The following is a 21391-nucleotide window of genomic DNA, read 5'->3' on the forward strand; positions in this document are numbered from 1 at the left end:
TCCAACAGAACCATGATTTACCAAAATGCACAATATTTTTAATGCTTTATAGTTTTATATTTAACACATATAAAAAACACTTAGAAGTAACTCAAGTAACATTTTTTAAAACTTGCTTATGTATTTTGAAAGATACTACATAAGAGATCATTCAAATGTTAATTTGATTGTAGAGAGCTCTTTTTAAATGGCTGCTTAGAAAGCTTAACAATACTATTTTTAGGGTTTTGCAAAACACATACACAATCACCTTTATCTGAAATTAAATATGAAACTCAAACCCTAAGCTTATCCAGGTAAGAAAAATATTATTAGTAACTGAAAACCAGAATAATCAAATAAGAGAGCTTTGAACCAGGTGTAAAAATACTTTATGTCCCCCTGTTTCAACATTAAGGACAGAAACAAAACCACAACCTTTTCTTCTGGTTAACCACAAAGCAAATTACAGTTGGTTTGCATAATTTCAGAGCAATGCATGTGTGTGTGTGCTTAGTCACTCAGTCATGTCCAACTCTTTGCAACTCTGCCAGGCTCCTCTGTCCACAGGATTCTCCAGGCAAGAACACTGGAGTGGGTCGCTATGCCCTCCTGCAGGGGATCTTCCCAACCCAGGGATCAAACCCAGGTCTCCCCAACTGCAGGCAGATTCTTTACCGCCTGAGCCACGAGGGAATCATAAAGCAAACTACAGTTGATTTGCATAATTTCACAGCAATGCACACATGGCAAATTTGGCTGAGGTTACAGTAATTCTTTCTCTTCAATGTACTGCCAGAACAAAGTATAAGAATTTTCATACTGCTAATGACTAACAGCCAAGAAAATTAAAAAAAAAAAAAACCTTTAAAAATTATCACTAAAATAAAACTCAGGTGATAAAGTCCTATATCAATTAAGTATTGATAGAACATGTGCTTGGCTAAAAGCAAGAGCAAAAACATAAAACAAAACACAGTAGACTCTCCACATCAAATTCTAAATTTACTAGCATTTTGATACAACTGCTTCAAAACACTCCAATCAGGGACTTCCTTTGTGGCTCAGTGGTAAAGAATCTACCTGTCAATGTAGGAGGCATGGGTTCAATCCCTGATCTGGGAAAGATCCCACATCCCATGGAGCAACTCAGCCTGTAGACAACAACTATCGAGCTAGAGCCCGGAAATCCCAACTACTGAAGCCTGCGAGCCCTAGAGCCTGTGCTCCACAGCAGAGAAGCCACCGCAACGAGAAGCCCGAGCACCACAAATAGAGTGTAGCCCTTGTTCTTCACAGCTAGAGAAAAGCCCGAGTAGTAACAAAGACCCAGTGCAGCAAAAAAATAAACAAACATATACAATTTTAAAACACTCAAATCAGGACTTTTCTGCTGATCCCTGCCAATGCAGGCAACATGGATTCGATCCCTGGTCCGGGGAGATTCCACATGCCTCAGGACAACTAAGCTTGTGCGCCACAACCACTAAGCCCACGTGCTGCAACTACGGAGCCCGTGCCCTAGAGCCTGTGCTCTGCAACGGGAGAAGCCACCAGAATGAGAAGCCCTCAGACTCAAATGAAGAGCAGCCCCACTCACTGCAACTAGAGACAGCCTGCGCAGCAACAAACACCCAGCACAGCCATAAATAAATACATAATTAAAAAAAAAAAAAAAACACTCAAAGCAGCATCCAAACTGACTTTTCAGTAAAGCCAATTCCAAAAACTAGCCAAAGGGAAGAGACTTTACTAAAATCAATAATAAGACAAAAGTACTGTTTATTTATAATAGTGAGCTACTGAAGACACCAAATCTATTTAATTCCCCATAAAATTATATACATTTTAAATGTTTTATTCCAGATCTTTATTGTTAAACACCTCACCTCCCTTCTTGAGGCAGGTAAGATATTCCTTCCTAAAACAAAAACTAAATGATATCTAATAAACCCTCTATTATATATAGATAGCATATGCTAGTACTGACTGAACGTACATAATTTTTCAGTTCTCTTTTCACCCCAAATCAAATATTCCTTTTCCCCTTTGTTCACTACTTATACTCACTTAGCCATGTTTCAGGTGTTTAGGATTCCATTTATCTAAACTATTAAATTATTAATACTTCTACCCTGAACATATGGTCCTTTGAGCACTATATTTTATGAAATGTTTCTCAGCACTGAGGAGAAATAAGTAACAAAACTGCAATTATCTGATAAGATTTTAGATTAAGCACAGAGTAGAATGCTGGCAAGCTTTAGAAGTCTGTACTCAAAATAAGAACAAAAGTTTCCAAATTCTTCAATGTATGTTAATCAATTTGGTTTGATCAATGATAAAATAAACTGAACTTAAGAAATAATATTACATGGAATAAATGATAATAAATAATAATGTTGTAATGAAATAAAGTCTTGCTACCAACAGATATTTTTAGCAAGATTATTATCAGTAATGCAGAAAAAGTATTTGACAAAATTTAATAAATAACCTGTGATGATGAAAATTTTCAGCAAGCTAGAAATAGAAAGGACCTGAATACAGAGCATCTATGAAAAACCCACAGCTAATATCATACTTAACAGGGAAAGGCTAACTGCTTTTGTCACAAGATTAGGAGTAAGACAAGGATCTCACATTTCTTTTAAACATCATACAAGAAGTCCTAGCTACTGCTCTAAGAAAAAACAAAATAGTTTGGAGGAAGAAGGAAGAATCTTTTTTTGCAGATCACATGACTGACCATGTAGGAAACCTTATGGAATCTACCAAAAAAGCTACTAAAAATCATACATGAATTTAGCAAGGATCTCAAGTTATCAGAAAAAAGTTGTATTTCTGTATGAAATCAATGGACAACTGGGAATTAAAATTTGAAAGACCATAATTTACAAGAGCATTAAAAATATGAAATACTTATGAATAAATTTAACAAGAGATGTGCAAGAACTGTACACTGCAAAGAACAAAACACTGCTAACATTAAGAACTAAATAAATGTACACAGACACTATATTTATGGATTAAAAGACTTGATACTATTAAGAAGTCAAACTCTCCAAACTGATGTATAGATTTCAACATAATCCCAATCAGTATCTCCATAGGCTATGTTTTTTTTTTAGAAATGGACAATATGATTCCAAAATTTACATGAAAATGCAAAATATGTAAAATATTCAAAACAATTTTGAAAAAGAACAAAGCTGAAAGACTTACACTGCCTGATTTCAGGACTTAATATCACTTAATTCAAGACTGATACAGATGGACTAATACATATTTAGATCAGTGGGAAAAAAGATACAGAGTTTAGAAATACACCCAAGCATATAAAGTTAACTGATTTTACAAAGGTGCCAAAGTAATTCTGTGGGAGAAGGATACTCTTTTCAACAAACCGTGCTAGAATAATGGGATATCCACAAAGAAAAAAATATAAACAAAGCTTTACCTCACACCATATATACAAACATTAACTCAGAATGAGTAGTAGATCTCACTGAAAAAGCTAAAATCATTAAAACACCTAGAAGAAAACAGGAAAATCTTTGTGACTCTGGGCTAGGTAAATATTTTTTTAGGTAGGGTATAAAAGGCATAAGTCATAAAAGAAAAAAGAATAAATTGGACTCGGTCACAAGTTAAAACATTTATACTTCAAAAGACATTAAGAAAATTAAAAGGCAAAGTACAGATGGGAAGAAAATATCTGTAAAACATACATATGATAAAGGACTAATATCCAGAAAATAATATATCTCTTATGACTCAGTTATAACAGGACAAATGACCTGATTTTAAAATAGCAAGAGATTTGAACAGATGTTTCACCAAAAAAAGATACACTAAACATATGGAAAGATTTTCAACATCATTAGTCATCAGGAAAAATAAAACTAAAATCACAACAAAATACCACTACACACCCACTAGAATAGCTAAAATTAAAAAGACTGAAAATACCAAGTGTTGGAGAAGATGCGGAGTAACTGAAACTCTTAAATTGCTCATAAGGAATGCAATATGTTACAGCCACTTTAGAAAAGTCTGGCAGTTTCTTATAAAAAATTAAATTTACCCTTCCCATAGGACCCAGCAATCCCATTCCTAAGTATGTAAATGAATGTCCACATAAAAATCTGCATTCTCAAATTCACAGCAGTCTTTTAATAAGAGCCAAAGACTATAATCATTCTAAATATTTATCAACTAGTGAATGGTGTTTTGCCAAATCAACAAATACTACTGAGCAATAAGTAGGAACTATAATATCTCCAACAACATGGACAAATCTCAAAAGCATCACACTACAGGAAAGAATGTGAACCAAAATACTACATACATATTCTAAGAGGCCACTAATATGAAGTCCTAGAAAAGGGAAAACTAGTGACAGAGACCAGATCACAATGGTTGCTAGAGGTCAGAGGTGGAGAAAAGGAACTGATTGCAGAGGAGCATGAGAGAGCTTCTGGGGAGATGGAAATGTTCTGTATCATAAATGTGGTGCCAGTTAAATAACTGTGTTCAACTGTACATCACAGAACCATGCATTTGAAATCGGAAATTCTTTTCTCTGTAAATTCTACCTAAATACATAGGAAGATGTGGTTCTATTGAGTCAAAATCCTACACAGAGTATTACAGTATGATTTAAGAAACAAACAAAAAAACCAACGAGAAGACAATATAGAATTTAAGTCACTTTGGCAGTTGTTTTAGAATGTTCTAAAAGTAGAGGCCAAGGAACAATGATTAATAAAAGGTAGTCCTATAATCGTTTACACACAAAAATTGCACATACACATGTATTTGTATCTGCCCTCCTCCTGACCATTAATACCACTTTTAAACTTATTTATAGAATTACTCTTTCTAAGAAACTATCAAAAAGAAACACTGGTACAGTTTCAAATTAAAATATGGAAAAGTTCTGAAGGTGGATGGTGATATTTGCAGAACAATGTGAACATAATTAATGCCATACACTTAAAAAGGGTTTAAATGGTAAAATTTTATGGATATTTTAACCACAATGAAAAATGTTTTTTTAAAAATCAGGAAAAAATATTTCTAAGAAAGCTTACACAAATCTGAAAATTCATAAGAAGTTACATTTTAAAACAGTTCCTTTTGTTTAAAGGATACTGATTTTTCTTTGAACTGTGCACTCACGAAGATGAAGGAAAGTGAAGTCACTCAATTGTGTCTGTCTCTTCGCAATCCCATAGACTGTAGCCTACCAGGCTCATCCACCCATGGGATTTTCCAGTCAAGAGTATTGGAGTGGGATGCCATTTCCTTCTCCAGAAGATCTTCCTGACTTAGGGACTGAACCTGGGCCTCCCGCATTGCGGGCAGATGCTCTACCGTCTGAGCCATGAGGGAAGCCCGTGCACTCACGAAAGCAAGCTTAAAAGTGAATAGGTATGATGCTCCTAGCTAAAGGAAACTGTGCTAGGAGTTTACCTACTTACCAACTCTTTCAGAATTTACTTATAATGTTTAGGTCTCTACCAAGGTAGTTTCTGTTTATAATAGTTGATAAATGAGTTGTCTATAGTCAACAGGAAAAACATTAGAAGACAGAGATCATCAGATCAGGGAGCTCAGATCCAAAACAGTTCTGTATTTGGTGGCCTAAATACATGTATTTTGTCATCTAATTTAGTCTGCAGACTGGCCTCAGCGCAAATACTAAAAACAAGCTAATAGAAGCCCTAAAGTGGCTGTGGTCTAAGGTTAAATAAGGTCGCACAAGAACTGCCAAAAAACACATCTAATTTCATTTTATTTGGGGAAAAAAGGAAGTCATCTGTGCAATTCACTGCGGATAAACCGCAGTTTGAGGCTAGAGATCTGTCAAGTACATTCGTTATAATTGTTAGTATTTATGCTACTGTGTGCTTAGTTGCTCAGTTGTGTCCTATTCTTTGTGACCCCATGGACTGCAGCCCACCAGGCTTCTCTGGCCTTGGAATTCTCAAGGCAAGAATACTGGAGTGGGTAGTCATTTCCTTCTCCAGGGAATCTTCCCAACCCAGGGATTGAACCCAGGTCTCCTGCATTGCAGGCAGATTCTTTACTATCTGAGCCACCAGGGAAGCTCCTTATGATGCTGAGATAGCCCCAAATAATATTCTTAGTTGATAAAATGCATGTGTTCTAAGCCTCTTGAGTCGTGTCTCTTTGTGACTTTATGGACTGTAGCCCGCCAGGCTCCTCTCTGTCCATGGGATTCTCAAGGCAAGAATACTGGAGTGGGTTGCCATGCCCTCCTCCACAGATCTTCTCAACCCAGGGATCAAACCCAGGTCTCCTGCACTGTGGATTCTTTACCATCTGAGCCACCAGGGAAGTCCAAGAATACTGGAATAGGTAGCCTATCCCTTCTCCAAGGGATCTTTCCGAGTCAGGAAATCGAACCAGGGTCTTCTGCATTGCAGATGGATTCTTTACCAGCTGAGCTACCAACTGATAAAATCAGAAAAGTCTTGGATGTAACACCAGAAAAGTCTTGCAGTAACACAAAGATTTAGTAATCTACCTAAGGCTGGCAGGGCATTGTTATTGAAAAATAACATTACTAGAACCTGGGGAATCATAAAGAAAAACAAAGTTCAAAGACGACGTGCCTCGAACAGGAAAGAATGAGTGTGTTTGAAGAAAGTTCTATGCACCATGTAGGGAAGAGTTCTGAGTTAAAGCCTCAATAAATTTTAGGAGGGCCATTTCAGTCTCAGATAGACAATGAATTGCTAGCAGCTGTCATGATACCGGCAGTAGCTGGTAGCAGTAAACACGTAGTGTTTCCTACCTGCTGGACACAAATTCCAAGTACTTTAATTATATTAATTTGCTTAATCTTTAAAACATTGTGAGGCAGGCAAACCATTTGAGAGAGATGAAGAAACAGGTCCAGGGAGATGAGGTGACTTTCCCATTGTAATCCAGCTGGCAGAGCTATCGCAGGGTGTCCTGCTCCATTTCCAGAGTTTTTGCTTTTAATATTATTCTGCTTGTCTTTGGAAAATAATATTGTTTTCCCAAAACCAAGAAAGTTAAAAGAATTGCTGTAATTGTGTATTAGACTGGAGAGTAATATTTTTTAAGTCTAGTAAGAAATGAAAAGTTTTCAACATTTATTTAAAAGCCACTTTAGCATAGAAGGCAACTGACTACAGCAAACAGAGTTGTACATCCCCAAATTAACCATTAACGTACTTTCTTGGAGAAGGCGATGGCACCCCACTCCAGTACTCTTGCCTGGAACATCCCACGGACAGAGGAGCGTGGTAGGCTATAGTCCATGGGGTCACAAAGAGTCAGACACGACTGAGCAACTTTACTTTTATTTCACTTTATACTTTTAATAAAATTTATTAAACAATTTCTGATTTTAAAAGGTAAAGATATATCACAATAATCAAATGCAAAAAAAAAAACCCATTTGATTATACCTTCATAAGAATTCAAGTCAATGCTTTCAAGAACAAAAAAACAAAAAACCCATTCATGTACCAGGTAGGGAACCAGCTGGGCTTCCCTGGTAGCTCTGCCTGCAATGCAACAGAACTGAGTTTGATCCCTGGGTCAGGAATATCCTTAGAGAAGAGAAGGGCTACCCACTCAAGTATTCCTGCCTGGTGAATTCCACAGACAGAGGAGGCTGGCACACTACAGTCCATGGGGTCACAAAGAGTTGGACACAACTAAGCAACTAACATTTTCACTTCATTTTTTCATGATGCCAGTTAAATATAGGACATATAGACGATGAATTTATTAAAAAGTAAAGAAAAGGCCCTGTGATCTCAAAAATCTTATACTCTACAATAATCCTTTGTATTCATCCCCATTTTTCATAGGAAGACACTGCCCAAGGGAGTTAAATGATCTGTTTAAGGTCCAAGCTAAATAACTGATATAGGATTTGAACTCAAACTCATCTAACTCCAAAATCTATATATACTTTTACTCTATAACAAGCTAATAGTGTTTCTGAGTATAGGAACTAGAAAAAAATTGCAACTGACTTCACATAACAAGTACAACGTACCTGGTCTCTGTTTAACATTTTAGAACCGTTTCATGTTAGCTGAGAACTTGAAAAGGGGAAGTGTGAATTCTAGACTAAATCTTGGGTTACAAACCTCACACAGTTTGAGCACAGCACAAGTATACTGCAAGAGTCATTCATGTCGTAAAATAGTTGAACATTTTAAAATACGTATTGCAGTGGACTGCAGATGGGTGTGACTCCACTGGAAAAATGGAGGGCGAGGGGTGTTAATTCCAAGAGTTTCTGGTCTTTGGAACTGAAATCCCTCTCCTTTAGATCTTGCAGGCAGATGACTGTAATAAAAGTTATCCAGTTAGGGTCCATAAATAAGAACTGGACCAAGAAGTCTTCTGAGGGCTGCCATTGGTAGCTGCTCCGTCAGAAACTCATTTCTACGTTAGGAAAAAATGTACTGATATAACTTTCAGCTGTTTACCTAATAAGGAACAAAATGTTAAAGATACTGTGCTTCACAAAAGACCCTATTCACAGTGAGATGTACTGAACTAATCCAGCTGTATAACATCTTATTCACCTCGGAACTAAAAGTATGCATTTATGACATGGCTTAGGTTTGAAGATGTAACCTAGATCCACTTGGCCACCCTAAAACTATTAGCTTAGAGAAAATTATGCTTTGCCCAAACTGAATTAACCAGGGATAAATGATTTTGAAAGAAATGTTACGGGAAGGCCGAATCTTGAGAAATGAATTCAAAACTGTAAAAACACCCAGAACTTCATCACCATTATATCCTAAAAACATTTAAGAACTCAGTATGTACTCTTAAAAGATGTACAATATAGAAGGGAATAGGAATTATCAAATATAAGACAAGCTTAAAAAAAAATTTTAATGTATAAAAGCGTATGTACTTACATGTTCATAAAGATAATGTAGACATATGAAGATATTTGGGTAACAGAAAAATGGATTCAGAATCAGTTGAAAAACACAGCAGAATCAATTAAACTTAGTTCTTTGCCAAACTTTCCCCAACTACATTTACAGGCCTTAATCATAGAAGATATGCTGACATAACAATTACTTCATAAGAAGTAATTCTCAGAATAATCTGATTAAGCTCATCAAAATTACACAAATTTACTTGTAAAACTGTATTCAGAACTCTAAAATGTGCTGGCTAGTTATCTTTTAAAAATTATTATGATTTTTTTTTTTTTGCATTTTAAGATCATTTTATTGCGGGGGGGGACAAGAGGTCACTGGGGTTGGGGGGGGGCAGTTACAAATGCCCTTCCCTACCTCCTAGTCCTGTACTATTTAATTAAAATTAAATTTTTAATTGTGGTGGAAATCATGGAACATAAACTTTACCATTTTTAAGCGTGAGTTTAGCAACATTAAGTATATTCACTATTATGCAACAGGTCTCCAGAACATGTTTTGCTTTGCAAAACTAAACTTGTTATTTCACTCAAGTGAGCACTAAGGCATTTTAAAATAATATGGACCAGCATATCTAGAAAAAAAATATATTCAAATCAAGGCCCACTGTGAGGATATCATTTGGACAGAAACTAGGTGACAGTCTGACTCTCTGAAAGCAATGGTTTTCTTCATAAAGTGAATATAGTAATTCTGTAAATACTTTTTTGTTTAGTTAAGAGAAGCATTTCCCTTAAGGCAAAGACAGCACCTTACTCATGTTTATATTTACCATATGTAACTATGCAAACTATTTAATACACACCATTGATAGCATCAAAGGAAACTACTTAAATACAGTTTCATAATCTAATTAAATTTATTCTTACCTATTCAATATATTGGTTCTCTAAGAACCACTATCAGGAATACCCTGTTACCCTATGTTGACACTATTTTTAAAAACGTCCTTTAAAAATGAATTTTTAACGAAAATTAAATTTATTAATTCAAGTTATAAAATTCCCAGTTGACTGCGCTCACATAATAATCAGCTCACATAAATGGTATATTAAGATAAGCTTTCTACTTACCATATAGTTACCATAAGCATGATCAAACATTTCCAGTACTTGATTCCTAATTTTAAAAGAGCAGAAATGGGAAAAAGTTAAATATATTCTACTTAATGTCTTTCAAAAAGTTAATACTCCTTCATAAACATATACCAACAAAAACAAAAGAAATATTTAGTTAGGAAGGAATATAAACACAGTCAGGAAATAGACCAGTGTTAGCAGACAAGCTTTCATTAATCACACAGAGCTAAGCCAACCTTTCACTATTCCAGAAATTCATATAAAATTCATCTTATACTCTTTCCTAAGAAAACTGTTGAAGGATGCATGCCATGCAGACAGAAGAAAATCTGATGATGAAAAACAATTACCTCTTAACAAAATTATTTAATATAAATGTCTCAAAAGGGGAAAACAATAAAAAGCCCCCAAAGAAATAATTATTAACATTTATTGCTTATACTAAACATTCAACCAAAAAAAAAGAGGTGGGAATGTGTATTACTATAAAATAACAATACTCTATCAAGCCTCTGCCTTTCCCCTTAAATTAAGTAAGATCACTAATGTCTAGTTTAACACATATTTGTTAATATGTTGGTCACATTTCCAAAAGCTATATTTTATGATTCTACTGTGTACCTTTTGCTCCTTTAAAAAACTGTCAAAAGTCAATAAACAATATTCATTCCTGAAGTAAGAAAACTAATCCTCAAAAAGAAATCCGTGTATTTGGCTTACTCTGTTTCTCAAAATTTCAAAATGACTGTTTAAAGTGGAGATTTCTGATCCCCACACCAGATTTTGCCTTTGTCATTCATGACCTGGTTAATTATGTGACTGCCCCCTAATAAGCAGGAAATGCACTGGCAGTTTTGGCTCTCAGAGCACGACAGAACTGCTCAGAAACTCATGGTTTCATTGACATATAGAAGGCCAGACCACAGCATTGTCAAATACTGGAGAAGCAATAATGATATTTACTTTGTAATATTTAATATATGCTGGTCACTATTTTACACTCTTTCCATATATTAACTCATTTAATTATTACAACAACCCTTATGTAATGGTATTACTAAATTACAGATGTGGAATATGAGAAACCAAGAAGTTAAGTAACTTAGACAAGGTCATCCTGCCTTGACTGAAAATGGCAAGGCCAGGAGTCAACTCCCTGTGTCTTTGTTCAGTCACTTAGTCGTGTCCAACTCTGCAACCCCATGGACTGCAGCACGCCAGGGTTCCCTGTCCTTCACCATCTCCCAGAACTTGCTCAAAATCAAGTCCATTGAGTCAGTGATACTATCCAACCATCTCATCCTCTGTCTGTCCCCTTCTCTTCCTGCCTTCAATCTTTCCCAGCATCGGGGTCTTTTCCAATGAGTCAGTTCTTCGCATCACGTGGCCCAAGTATTGGTGCTTCAGCTTCAGGATCAGTCCTTCCAATGAATATTCAGGAATGATTTCCTTTAGGATGGACTGTTTGGATCTCCTTGCAGTCCAAGGGACTCTCGAGAGTCTTCCCCAACACCACAGTTCAAAAGCATCAATTCTTCGGCGCTCAGCCTTCTTTACAGTCCAATTCTCACATCCATACATGACTACTGGAGAAATCATAGCCTTGACTAGACAGACCTTTGTTGGCAAAGTAATGTCTCTGCTTTTTAATACGCTGTCTAGATTGGTCATAACTTTTCTTCCAAGGAGAAAGAATCTTCTAATTTCATGGCTGCAGTCACCATCTGCAGTGATTTTGGAGCCCAACAAAATAAAGTCTGTCACTGTTTCCATTGTTTCCCCATCTATTTGCCATAAAGTGATGGGACCGCATGCCATGATCTTTGTTTTTTGAATGTTGAGATTTAAGCCAGCTTTTCTACTTTCCTCTTTCATCTTCATCAAGAGGCTCTTTAGTTCCTCTTCCCTTTCTGCCATAAGGGTGGTATCACCTGCATATCTGAGGTATTTGATATTTCTCCTAACAATCTTCATTCCAACCTGTGCTCCATCCAACCCAGCATTTCCCATGATGTACTCTGCATAGAAGTTAAATAAGCAGGGTGACAATATACAGCCTTGACATATTCCTTTCCCAATTGGGAACATGGAAACAAGTCCATTGTTGCATGTCTAGTTCTAACTCTTGCTTCTTGACCTGTATATAGATTTCCCAGAAGGCAGGTAAGGTGATCTGGTATTCCTATCTCTTGAAGAATTTTCCATAGCTTGTTGTGATCCACACAGTCAAAGGTTTTAGCATAATCAATGAAACGGAAATAAGATTGTTTCTGGAATTCTCTTGCTTTTTCTATGATCCAACGGGATGTTGGCAATTTGATCTGTGGTTCCTCTGCCTTTTCTAAATTCAGCTTGAACGTCTGGGAGTTTTCGATTCATATACTGTTGAAGTCTAGCTTGGAGAATTTTGGACATTACTTTGCTAGTATATGAAGTGAGTGTAATTGGGCAGTAGCTTGAACATTCTTTGGCTTCGCCCTTTGTTGGGACTAGAATGAAAACTGACCTTTTTCAGTCCTGTGGCCACTGCTGATTTCCAAATTTGCTGGCATATTGAGTGCAGCACTTTCACAGCATAATCTTTTAGGATTTGAAAGAGCTCAGGAGGAATTCCTAAGGCCCACTTGACTTCATACTCCAAAATGTCTGGCTCTAGGTGAGTGATCACACCACTGGGATTATCTGGGTCATTAAGATCTTTTTTGCATAGTTCTTCATATTCTTTTCTTTTTTCTTCTTCTGTGTATTCTTCCCACCTCTTCTTAATAGCTTCTGCTCCTGTTAGGTCCATACTGTTTCTGCCCTTTATTGTGTCTATCTTTGCATGAAATGTTCCCTTGGTATCTCTAATTTTCTTGAAGAGATCTCTAGTCTCTCCCATTCTATTGTTTTCCTCTGTTTCTCTGCACTGTTCACTTAGGAAGGCCTTCTTATCTCTCCCTACTATTATTTGGAACTCTGCATTCAGATGGGTATATCTCTCCTTTTCTCTTTGCCTTTCCCTTCTCTTCTTTTCTCAGCTATTTGTAAGGCCTCCTCAGATAACATTTTTGCCTTTGCATTTCTTTTCCTTGGGATGGTTTTGATCACTGCCTCCTGTACAATGTTAGGAACCTCTCCATAGTTCTTCAGGCACTCTATCAGATCTAATCCCTATAGCCAGGCTCCATTTCTACCTAGAGCTCTTACCCAGAATAAGTAGAGCCTGGGGCACTGAACTGAATCCTGTGTCCTCGGGGCACATTCTAGCTCTAAAATCCTCAGTCTGATCAACTGGAAAATGAGACTAATGCATCTACTTCAGCTGAAGTGAAGCGAAGTCGCTCAGTCGTGTCCGACTCTTTGTGACCCCATGGACTGTAGCCTACCAGGCTCCTCCGTCCATGGGATTTTCCAGGCAATAATCCTGGAGTGGATTGCCATTTTCTTCTCCAGGAGATCTTCCCAACCCAGGGATCGAACCTGGGTCTCCCGCATTGTAGACAGACGCTTTAGGGATTACCCAAAATAATCCATGAAAGCATCAGATAAGTAACAAGGTCTCCATTTTTTTATACTGAAGTGGCTCAGTGGCAAGGAATCCATCTGCCAATACTGGAGATGCAGGTTCCATCCCTGGGTAGGGAGGATCTCTTAGAGAAGGAAATGGCAACTCACTCCAGTATTCTTGCCTGGGAAATCCCCTGGACAGAGGAGCCTACCAGGCTACAGTCTGTGGGGTCGCAAAACAATTGCACAGGACTTAGCAATTAAAACAAATACCAGACTTACTAAGTCAAAATCTGCAAGACCAAGACCAAGAAATCAGTCTTTCAATTAAACACTCTTAAATTTGGGGGAGTCTTATAAGAAAAACTACAAAAGTCAATGTTAGGGCAAGGCAAGGCCAAGTCTCCCGATAATTATCAAAAGAAAAACATTTTATCAATAACAGTCTTGTATTAATTCTTACTATTATTCCCAAAGTTTCAATCACTAATGTCAAGAATTAAGAGTCTTAAAGAAAATGGCTGGATCTATTTTTATTTTACCTCCTGTTGTATTGCAATTGTCATTTTAAAAGCTGTAATCATGGATGATGAAATACTGGTAACAGTAAAGCTAGCAGACACAAAAGGACTAATTTCCAGAATCTGCTATAATAATCAGCAGAATCAAGTACACTCAACCTTTTGAACTGAACAAGCTAAGTCCTACCAACTTTTTATAAATAATGATTATTTAAAAACACCTAATCATTAAAAGGGGCTTCCCTGGTAGCTCAGGGAAAACAAGGTGATAAGCCACTTTGCTAAAACACTAATTCTTTATATGTTTATATGTATGATAGAAAATGGATCAAGTTATCTCAGAAAATTATGGAGTATCTCAAAGAATCCTTCTAGACATTTTTATATTACATTGTAGGTGACAAAGAACTCTCAAATTAGCTAATAAACAGAACCAAAAAAAGAGCTAAGTTTTCCCTTTAAGCACTGATATCAATAAATGGAATATGGAAATTCCTTTTTCCTTCCCCTGAAATAGAATAAAAAATTACTGTTAAGATAAATTCCTGTAACTGGTAACAGTAGTGCCTAGACATATATATTACAGATAACATTAGCATTAACTTGTTAACCCAACTTTGCCCTCAAGCTTCAAGATGAGGAATAAATCATGTTTGCAAATGACACATTATTCCCAATTCTTACATTTATGAAGCACATGACCATCCCATGATCACCAAATTTCACCAATCATACTTCAAACCGGAGGTATGTACTATCCAGTTGAGCTCTCTCACTTTCTTAATTACACCTAAGTCCTAACAATCATACTTAAATAAAGAATGGTAGAATAACTACTATATTATACAGAAACAGTTTTCTGTTGCGTTTTGTATCTTTAACAACTGAATAAAAATGTATTGGAAATCAGGTCCACTCTTTCTTCACTGTAAATAATTTCTGTACGTCAGCTTTTTCTAAAGCTACATTGCTTGCCAATACGCTACAGACATTGAAGTGTTTTACACTTCATTTTTAAAGTAAAAACATTAACAACTGCTGCAACATTTAAAACACAAAAACAATCAATGAATTCCATGAAGTATAAGACTACATATATCCAGCTAAATGATTCCAAAAGCTATAAACTGCAAGTAACCAAGCAATTTTTTACTATTCCTAACCATTTCAGTCCTTATCATCAGTTTAGTCTAGGGGGAGGGTAAGGGATGGGGCATTTTCTGCTTTTTATCATAAATCATTATTTGGATTTTTGAAAAAAACTGTACCGGTAAATCTAACAAATCAAAGTTCAGTCTCCTGAAAACTCCCAGAGGAGAAAACAGTCAAGCAATGTGTATTTATGGTTTGTAGCTATAGACTCTTATTATACTCTTATCCTAAAGTAAGGCAATCTAAATTAACAAGCCTAAATAATTGTAACCACTTTCATAAATGATCTCAAAATCTGAGCTGAAATCTCAAGCCAATTTGGTTGGACCGCTCTAGTTAAAAATTTGTCTTGGTCAAAAATAAGTTATTCAAATGACTTTTCTTAACAAAAACTTTTAATAAAAAAGGGAAGGGATTTCCCTGGCGGTCCAGTGGTCAAGAATCTACACCTCCACTGTAAGGGGCACAAGTTCCATCCCTGGTCTAGAAACTAAGATTCCCCCATGTTGTGCAGTGTGACAAAATAAATAAATAAAAGAACAGAAATTTAAAAAGAAAAAGGGGGGGGGGAGGGAGTGGCAGTCAAATAAAAATACTTGCTCTCCTTAACAGACTTGAAGCATCACTTTCCAAGTCTTATGGAACTAACTACAGCAAAGTGCAGGGAACACAGGCTCTGAGGCACTTGGGAGCACTTGAGTTTGAATACTGGCTCCACCATTTACTTAGCTCTGTCACGTTGAACACATCAACCTTGAGTTTCAATTTCCTCATCTGCAATATGGGGATTGCATTCACCTCATTAAAAAACAGGATTACAGAGACAGTATATGTAAAGTGCCTGGCACTGAACACTGAGTATTCAGTTAAGCAGTTATCAGTGTTACATTAAATCTATAAAGGGGAAATTTAAGACCCTTATTAGAGTTTATTAGTCCATTTTGTTTGGATAGCTGATACTTTTTTTCCAACAAGTGTCTTTTCCTGCTATTTTATTTAAAAACTAATGCAAGACTGAGCAACAATTTCAGTAAAGTGGAAGTCTGTATCTAAAACAAATCCTGATGGTTTCACGTCATCTCCATCATAACTCCAGGAGGTAATCATCTTTCCATGTTTTTCTGAGCTTAGACAATTTATTCTTTTAAAAAAAAAAGGGGGGGTGGTACCACAGATATTATTCTATAACTTACACTTTTTTTGTCTTAAAAATATAATCTGGGCAGCCTTCTGATGGCCTAACTCCTCTGAGGACTGAGTTTTATTCCATAACATGAACGTTCCAAGGGACAGCTCTGCTATTTCAAAATGCACATCCTTGTACACCTATCTCTACTTTAATAGTGCTTTTATTTCTGTAGGATAGATTCTCTGAGATGGGATTAATGAATCAGCGGATGCAGACAATTTAAATTTCAGGAGACTGTAAGTAAAGTACAGCAGTTTACACTCCCACCAAGTTTTTTCTCACCGCTCAGCTATCCAGGCAGTACTCTATTCATGCACTCTGCTTTCTATTTACTAACCTGATGGCCAAAAAACTGCTATTTCATTGTTTTAATCTGCATCTCTCACATTTATGAGGTTGAATAGCTTCATGTTTATTAAGCATTTGCATTTCCTCTTATGTGAGTTAACTCTTCATGCCCTTTGCCCATTTTCTACCGGTTCTTGGCTTTTCCTTTATTCATCTGTGGGACCTGGCCTATATTAGGAATACTGACTCTAAATGAAATGCTATACATATAGCTTGATGATTTTATGCCTTTCAAGACTGGTAAAACTACTTTGAGTAAAGTGAATAAGTATACTTAATCTGGGCTACTGGGCTACGAACCACTACCATCCAATATTGTTCTATGAAGATGCAGCGCAAGAAACACTGCAAAGGAAATGGTAAAATGCGTAAAGTTCAAGTTCCAATGAACGCCCCCTAGTCCGTAACAGGTGTAAACATGATTTCCTTAACTAGGGAGATCAGCCGCATTTTTCCCACCTGGGAGCTCCCCGCTGCGAGAAATCTAACCACCTCTCTGAATGAAGAACGCCCGCAGAAATCTCGCGCGCAGGGACCCCGGCCGGAGCCCCCTTCCCGGGCCACTGACACGGCAGCTGCGTTGACACACCGCGGCTGGTCTTGGGGAGCCTACACAGGTCACAGACAGCCCGGGCGACACCCCCGAGACAGCCCCCCGAGGTCGCCTCGCGGGCCCCCGTCTTCCCGCACCCTGTCCACACCGCCAGGGTCCTCTCGAGGAAACAGCCGTCCCCAGTCGCGACAGGAGAGGCCACTGAGCGCCCGGGTCGCAATGACAGGCACCCTCGCCCGTGGTCAGCCTCACGAGGAAACCCACCCCCAGGCTGTCAGGCACCCTTACCCAAGCTTCTGCTTCTCCTCGCGACTCATGGGCGCGGCCCCCGCCGTCCACACGGACGTGGCCGACACCAGGCACAGCGCGGCCGTCGCCGCCACCAGGCTCCATGGCGCTCGCTGGGGGACCGAGGACCCAGAGCCCCGGCCGCCGCCGGCTTCGCTCATGGCCCCGCGGTTCCGCGCACGCGCAGCTGCTACGCCCTGCCGGTGGGACACATTGCCGGACGCCAGTGGCGAAGGGGCTGCGAGCCGTGCTGAGGGCGGGATGCGGAGGGACGCGAACGGCCGCCGTCGCCGAGCAGTTTCCCGAAGCCACCAAGCCAGTCCCCAGCGCCAGCGCTGCCACCGCCCTCAGCCCTCAGCAGCCCGGAGCGCCTCCCCCAGCTTTCCGGTGTCGTAGTCTAGGAAACCGCCTTCCCAAACGCTACTTCCGGGTAGAGCCCGGGCACGCTGCGCCTCAGGACCAATGGGGACTGGATCGGAGAAGGGCTGGCTCCCGGGGACAGGAGAGAACGTTAGTCGGCAGAAGTGAGACGTGGACAAAAGGCGGGACTGGGGAGGGACCTCTCCGCTCGGCCGTCCTCCGACCGGTGCACTTGAGACGCGAAAACTACCGGTCCCAGCGTGCACCGCTTCCGCCCCGGCTCGCTCGCAGTCCGACCCCACCCAGGCCAAATTGCCATCCTGGGTGGGCGCGCTGCACCCTGGGACGTGTGGTTCTTCAAGGGGCTGGAGTGGGTCCTGCGATCCCGCTTGCCCCGGCGCCCGGCAGCCAGCGGCCCCCTCCGTGGTCTGCAGAGTCCACGGGAAAACCCGTCAGCTCTTTATCCATCTTCCTGCGAATACGTTTCGCTGCGGTCTGGCAGGAATGAGGCTCACACGGCCTCAGGTCAATGCTGCACGCCTGCCTTAGGGAATAATAGTCTCTTTGGGGGCTTCCCTGGTGGCTCAGATGGTCAAGAATCTGCCTGCAATGCAGGAGACCAGGCCTCTTCTTCAGGGAAATTTCAATACTGTAACAGCAAAAATGAATTGAGCCTTTGACGGCAAAGTGCTGAGAGTTTTTACTTGCATTCTCTTACGCACTCTTCTCAACTTGAATAGGTAAGTACCACCGCCCCCAGGAAACCGAGGTCGGAGAAATTAGGTTACAAGCCTCGCCACGCTGCTGAGTTAGATACCAAGCAACCTCTGTGACTCGAAAGCCCTAACGTGTAACCAGTGTGAAGGAGGGCACGGGAGGCCTGGTACTTGATTAATAATAATCATCCGAAAAGCTCAACGTCAGGAAACTAGTGTGAGCTGCGAAGAAAGTTTAATGAAGACTAGAACTTGCAATTTATTTTGATGACCAAGTCCCAGGTTAACCATTGGCAAAATGAGAAAATAAGTTCCTCTTGAAAAACCACATTGTTTTTCTTGTGTGATAATTCAGTAGGTAGGTGCGGAGCTTAGGAGGGAGGGCATGACCTGTGTGACCACAGGAAATCATTTAGTCCTCCTCTCAGCAGCTCAGCCCTTCGTCCTTGATTTCTATCCCTTTCATCATCTGCTTCTCTCTTAGGCCATCTGTTCAGGTGACACCCATGACTCTTCTTTCACTGTCCATCTCTGTCTTAAAATGCAGGTGTTTCCTGCATCTTAAGGTTTTCTTTTTGTACTCTATTTTGTATTCTATAAAACTCTTGTCAGGTTTCTTTTTGTACTCTATTCCTTGGTGATTTCTTGCCCTCTTGTGGATTCAGCCATCATATCGCTGTGGTTGATTTGTGACTCAGTAGCTCTCCTGATCTGTGTGTGTGTGTTTAGTCAGTCGTGTCTGACTCGTTGCGAACCCATGGACTATAGCCCTCAGGCTCCTCTGTCCATGGGGATCCTTCAGGCAAGAATATTGGAGTGGGTTGCCATGTCCTCCTCCAGGGGATCTTCCCAACCCAGGGATCAAACCCAGGTCTCCCACATTGCAGGCAGATTCTTTACCATCTGAGCCACCAGGGAAGCCCATCCTGATCTCTAGACCTCCCTAATAGAAATCCCCTTCTGTCTAGTCCAAGGATAAGCTCAAATGTAATGTGTTCAGTGATTCAAATCTGTCAGAATCATCTTCAACTCATCGTCCTCCTTCGCAATCTATGTCCAGTCACTTGCTAATTATATGCAGTCTACTTCTGCTATCACTGCCTTTCTTTATAGTGCTACTTCTGCTCAGTTCAAGCCTCCTGAACTTCTTTCCTAAACCATCACAGTGGCGGCCTAAATTATTTCCTTGCCACCCTAACTTTTCTCTACATTGCTACCAGAGTTGTCATTCAAGAATATCTGCAAACCCTCTGAACACATTATCTCCCTTCTGCCCCTGCCCTGCACTGAAGTCCTATGGGATAATTGACAGAGTCTCATGTTATATCCTTTCTATGCCTTTGATCTTAACTGGCCCCTCTGCCGTCCCACCATCTTTGTCTGTAGAATACTGCCTAACCATTAAGTCTCAGCTCAGATTTCATCACCACAAAATCCTTCCAAAACCTTCCAGCCATCAGACGTCATCCTCCCATTGTGTTCTGTGTCTGTATTATTGTTGTTTTTTCACAGTCAGCCATGTCCACTAGATTGTGACTACTTGGAGAGTGTTGACTTCAGCTTATTCATGTGTATGTTCAAGAACTCAACACTGCCTCTCCTATTATAGGTTCTCAGTAAATGTCGGATGTCTTTATTTGTTTCCTTATCCCTTTAGTTTCCCTATCTATCAAGTGGTAATAATACAATATTTATCTACTTACGTGGAGGCTGTGAAAACACATGAGGTCATTTCTGTGCAATATTTAATTTTATCCTTTGTACAGACCTGCAATCCCTATGTTAGTTCCATCCTGGATCCTCTTTGGCAGCTTTAGTGATGAAGTTAGCTGAGTAAATACCTGGGAATTGTTCTTGGCTCTGACACAGAGAACATGGCAAGCTAAAGGTCAAGACTAATCATTCAGAATTTGAAAACTAGAACAAAGGAAATGGAACAACAGTCAGTGACCTTCAGTTATATTGAAATGTGGTCAGGTCAGTTATTTGTAGTGAATTATTGGAAGTAACTCAGTTTTCTTTGCCTTCCTGATGTTCCAAGCATTTATAAGAAATCAAAAATGACTAGTAATTGTCACTGAGAACTGACTCATTGGAAAAGACCCTGATGCTGGGAAAGATTGAAGGCGGGAGGAGAAGGGGACAACAGAGGATGAGATGGTTGGATGGCTTCACCGACTCCATGGACATGAGTCTAGCAAGCTCCAGGAGTTGGTGATAGACAGGGAAGCCTGGCATGCTGCAGTCCATGGCGTCACAAATAGTCAGACATGACTGAGTGACTGAACTGACTGATCACTGAGAAACAGTGTCCTCAGGAAGGAGAAGTACTGGCTTTTAATGTGTAGCATTTTCTGTTTGTTTTTTCCCCTTGGCTTACTTGTTTTTAAGCTAACACTGCATTTTAAAAGTGTATAATAAGAATATAGAACATACCTTTGTTGACTTTCTAAATAGTAAGCAACTTTTTATCCCTCACTGAAATTCCATTTCTAGCCAATTGTTGAGTCCATTTTTCTCTAATCTCTGCAAAACCCATAAGGATAGAAGGTGTGGCCTGAAAAGCAATGTAACCTAACAGATCTAAAGTGGAGCCCATGGAAGTAAAAGAAAAATATATTCACAAAAAAAGAACCCATTTTAACCCCTTACTAGAAATAATAGAAATTCTTAGCTAATTGGCAATTTGTGAATGCAAGGAAACTTTGACATTCATTATTTCAAAACCTACACACA

General features: G+C 39.2%; 1 protein-coding gene across 1 annotated transcript in view; it reads right to left on the reverse strand.

Annotated features, from left to right (window-relative positions):
• Window positions 1-18105, reverse strand: part of EDEM3 (ER degradation enhancing alpha-mannosidase like protein 3) — a 78078-nt gene extending 59973 nt beyond the window's left edge. Inside the window, exons 1-2 of the mRNA XM_061383468.1 lie at window positions 17580-18105; window positions 10034-10079 (exon numbers count right to left, since the gene is read on the reverse strand). Coding sequence (XP_061239452.1) covers window positions 10034-10079; window positions 17580-17740 — 207 coding nt within the window. The 5' untranslated portion in view covers window positions 17741-18105. The remainder of the gene's footprint in view (window positions 1-10033; window positions 10080-17579) is intronic.
• Window positions 18106-21391: the final 3286 nt, after the last annotated feature.

This window comes from Bos javanicus, chromosome 16 (assembly GCF_032452875.1).
Source record: "Bos javanicus breed banteng chromosome 16, ARS-OSU_banteng_1.0, whole genome shotgun sequence".
In the NCBI taxonomy this organism is placed as follows: Eukaryota; Metazoa; Chordata; class Mammalia; order Artiodactyla; family Bovidae; genus Bos; species Bos javanicus.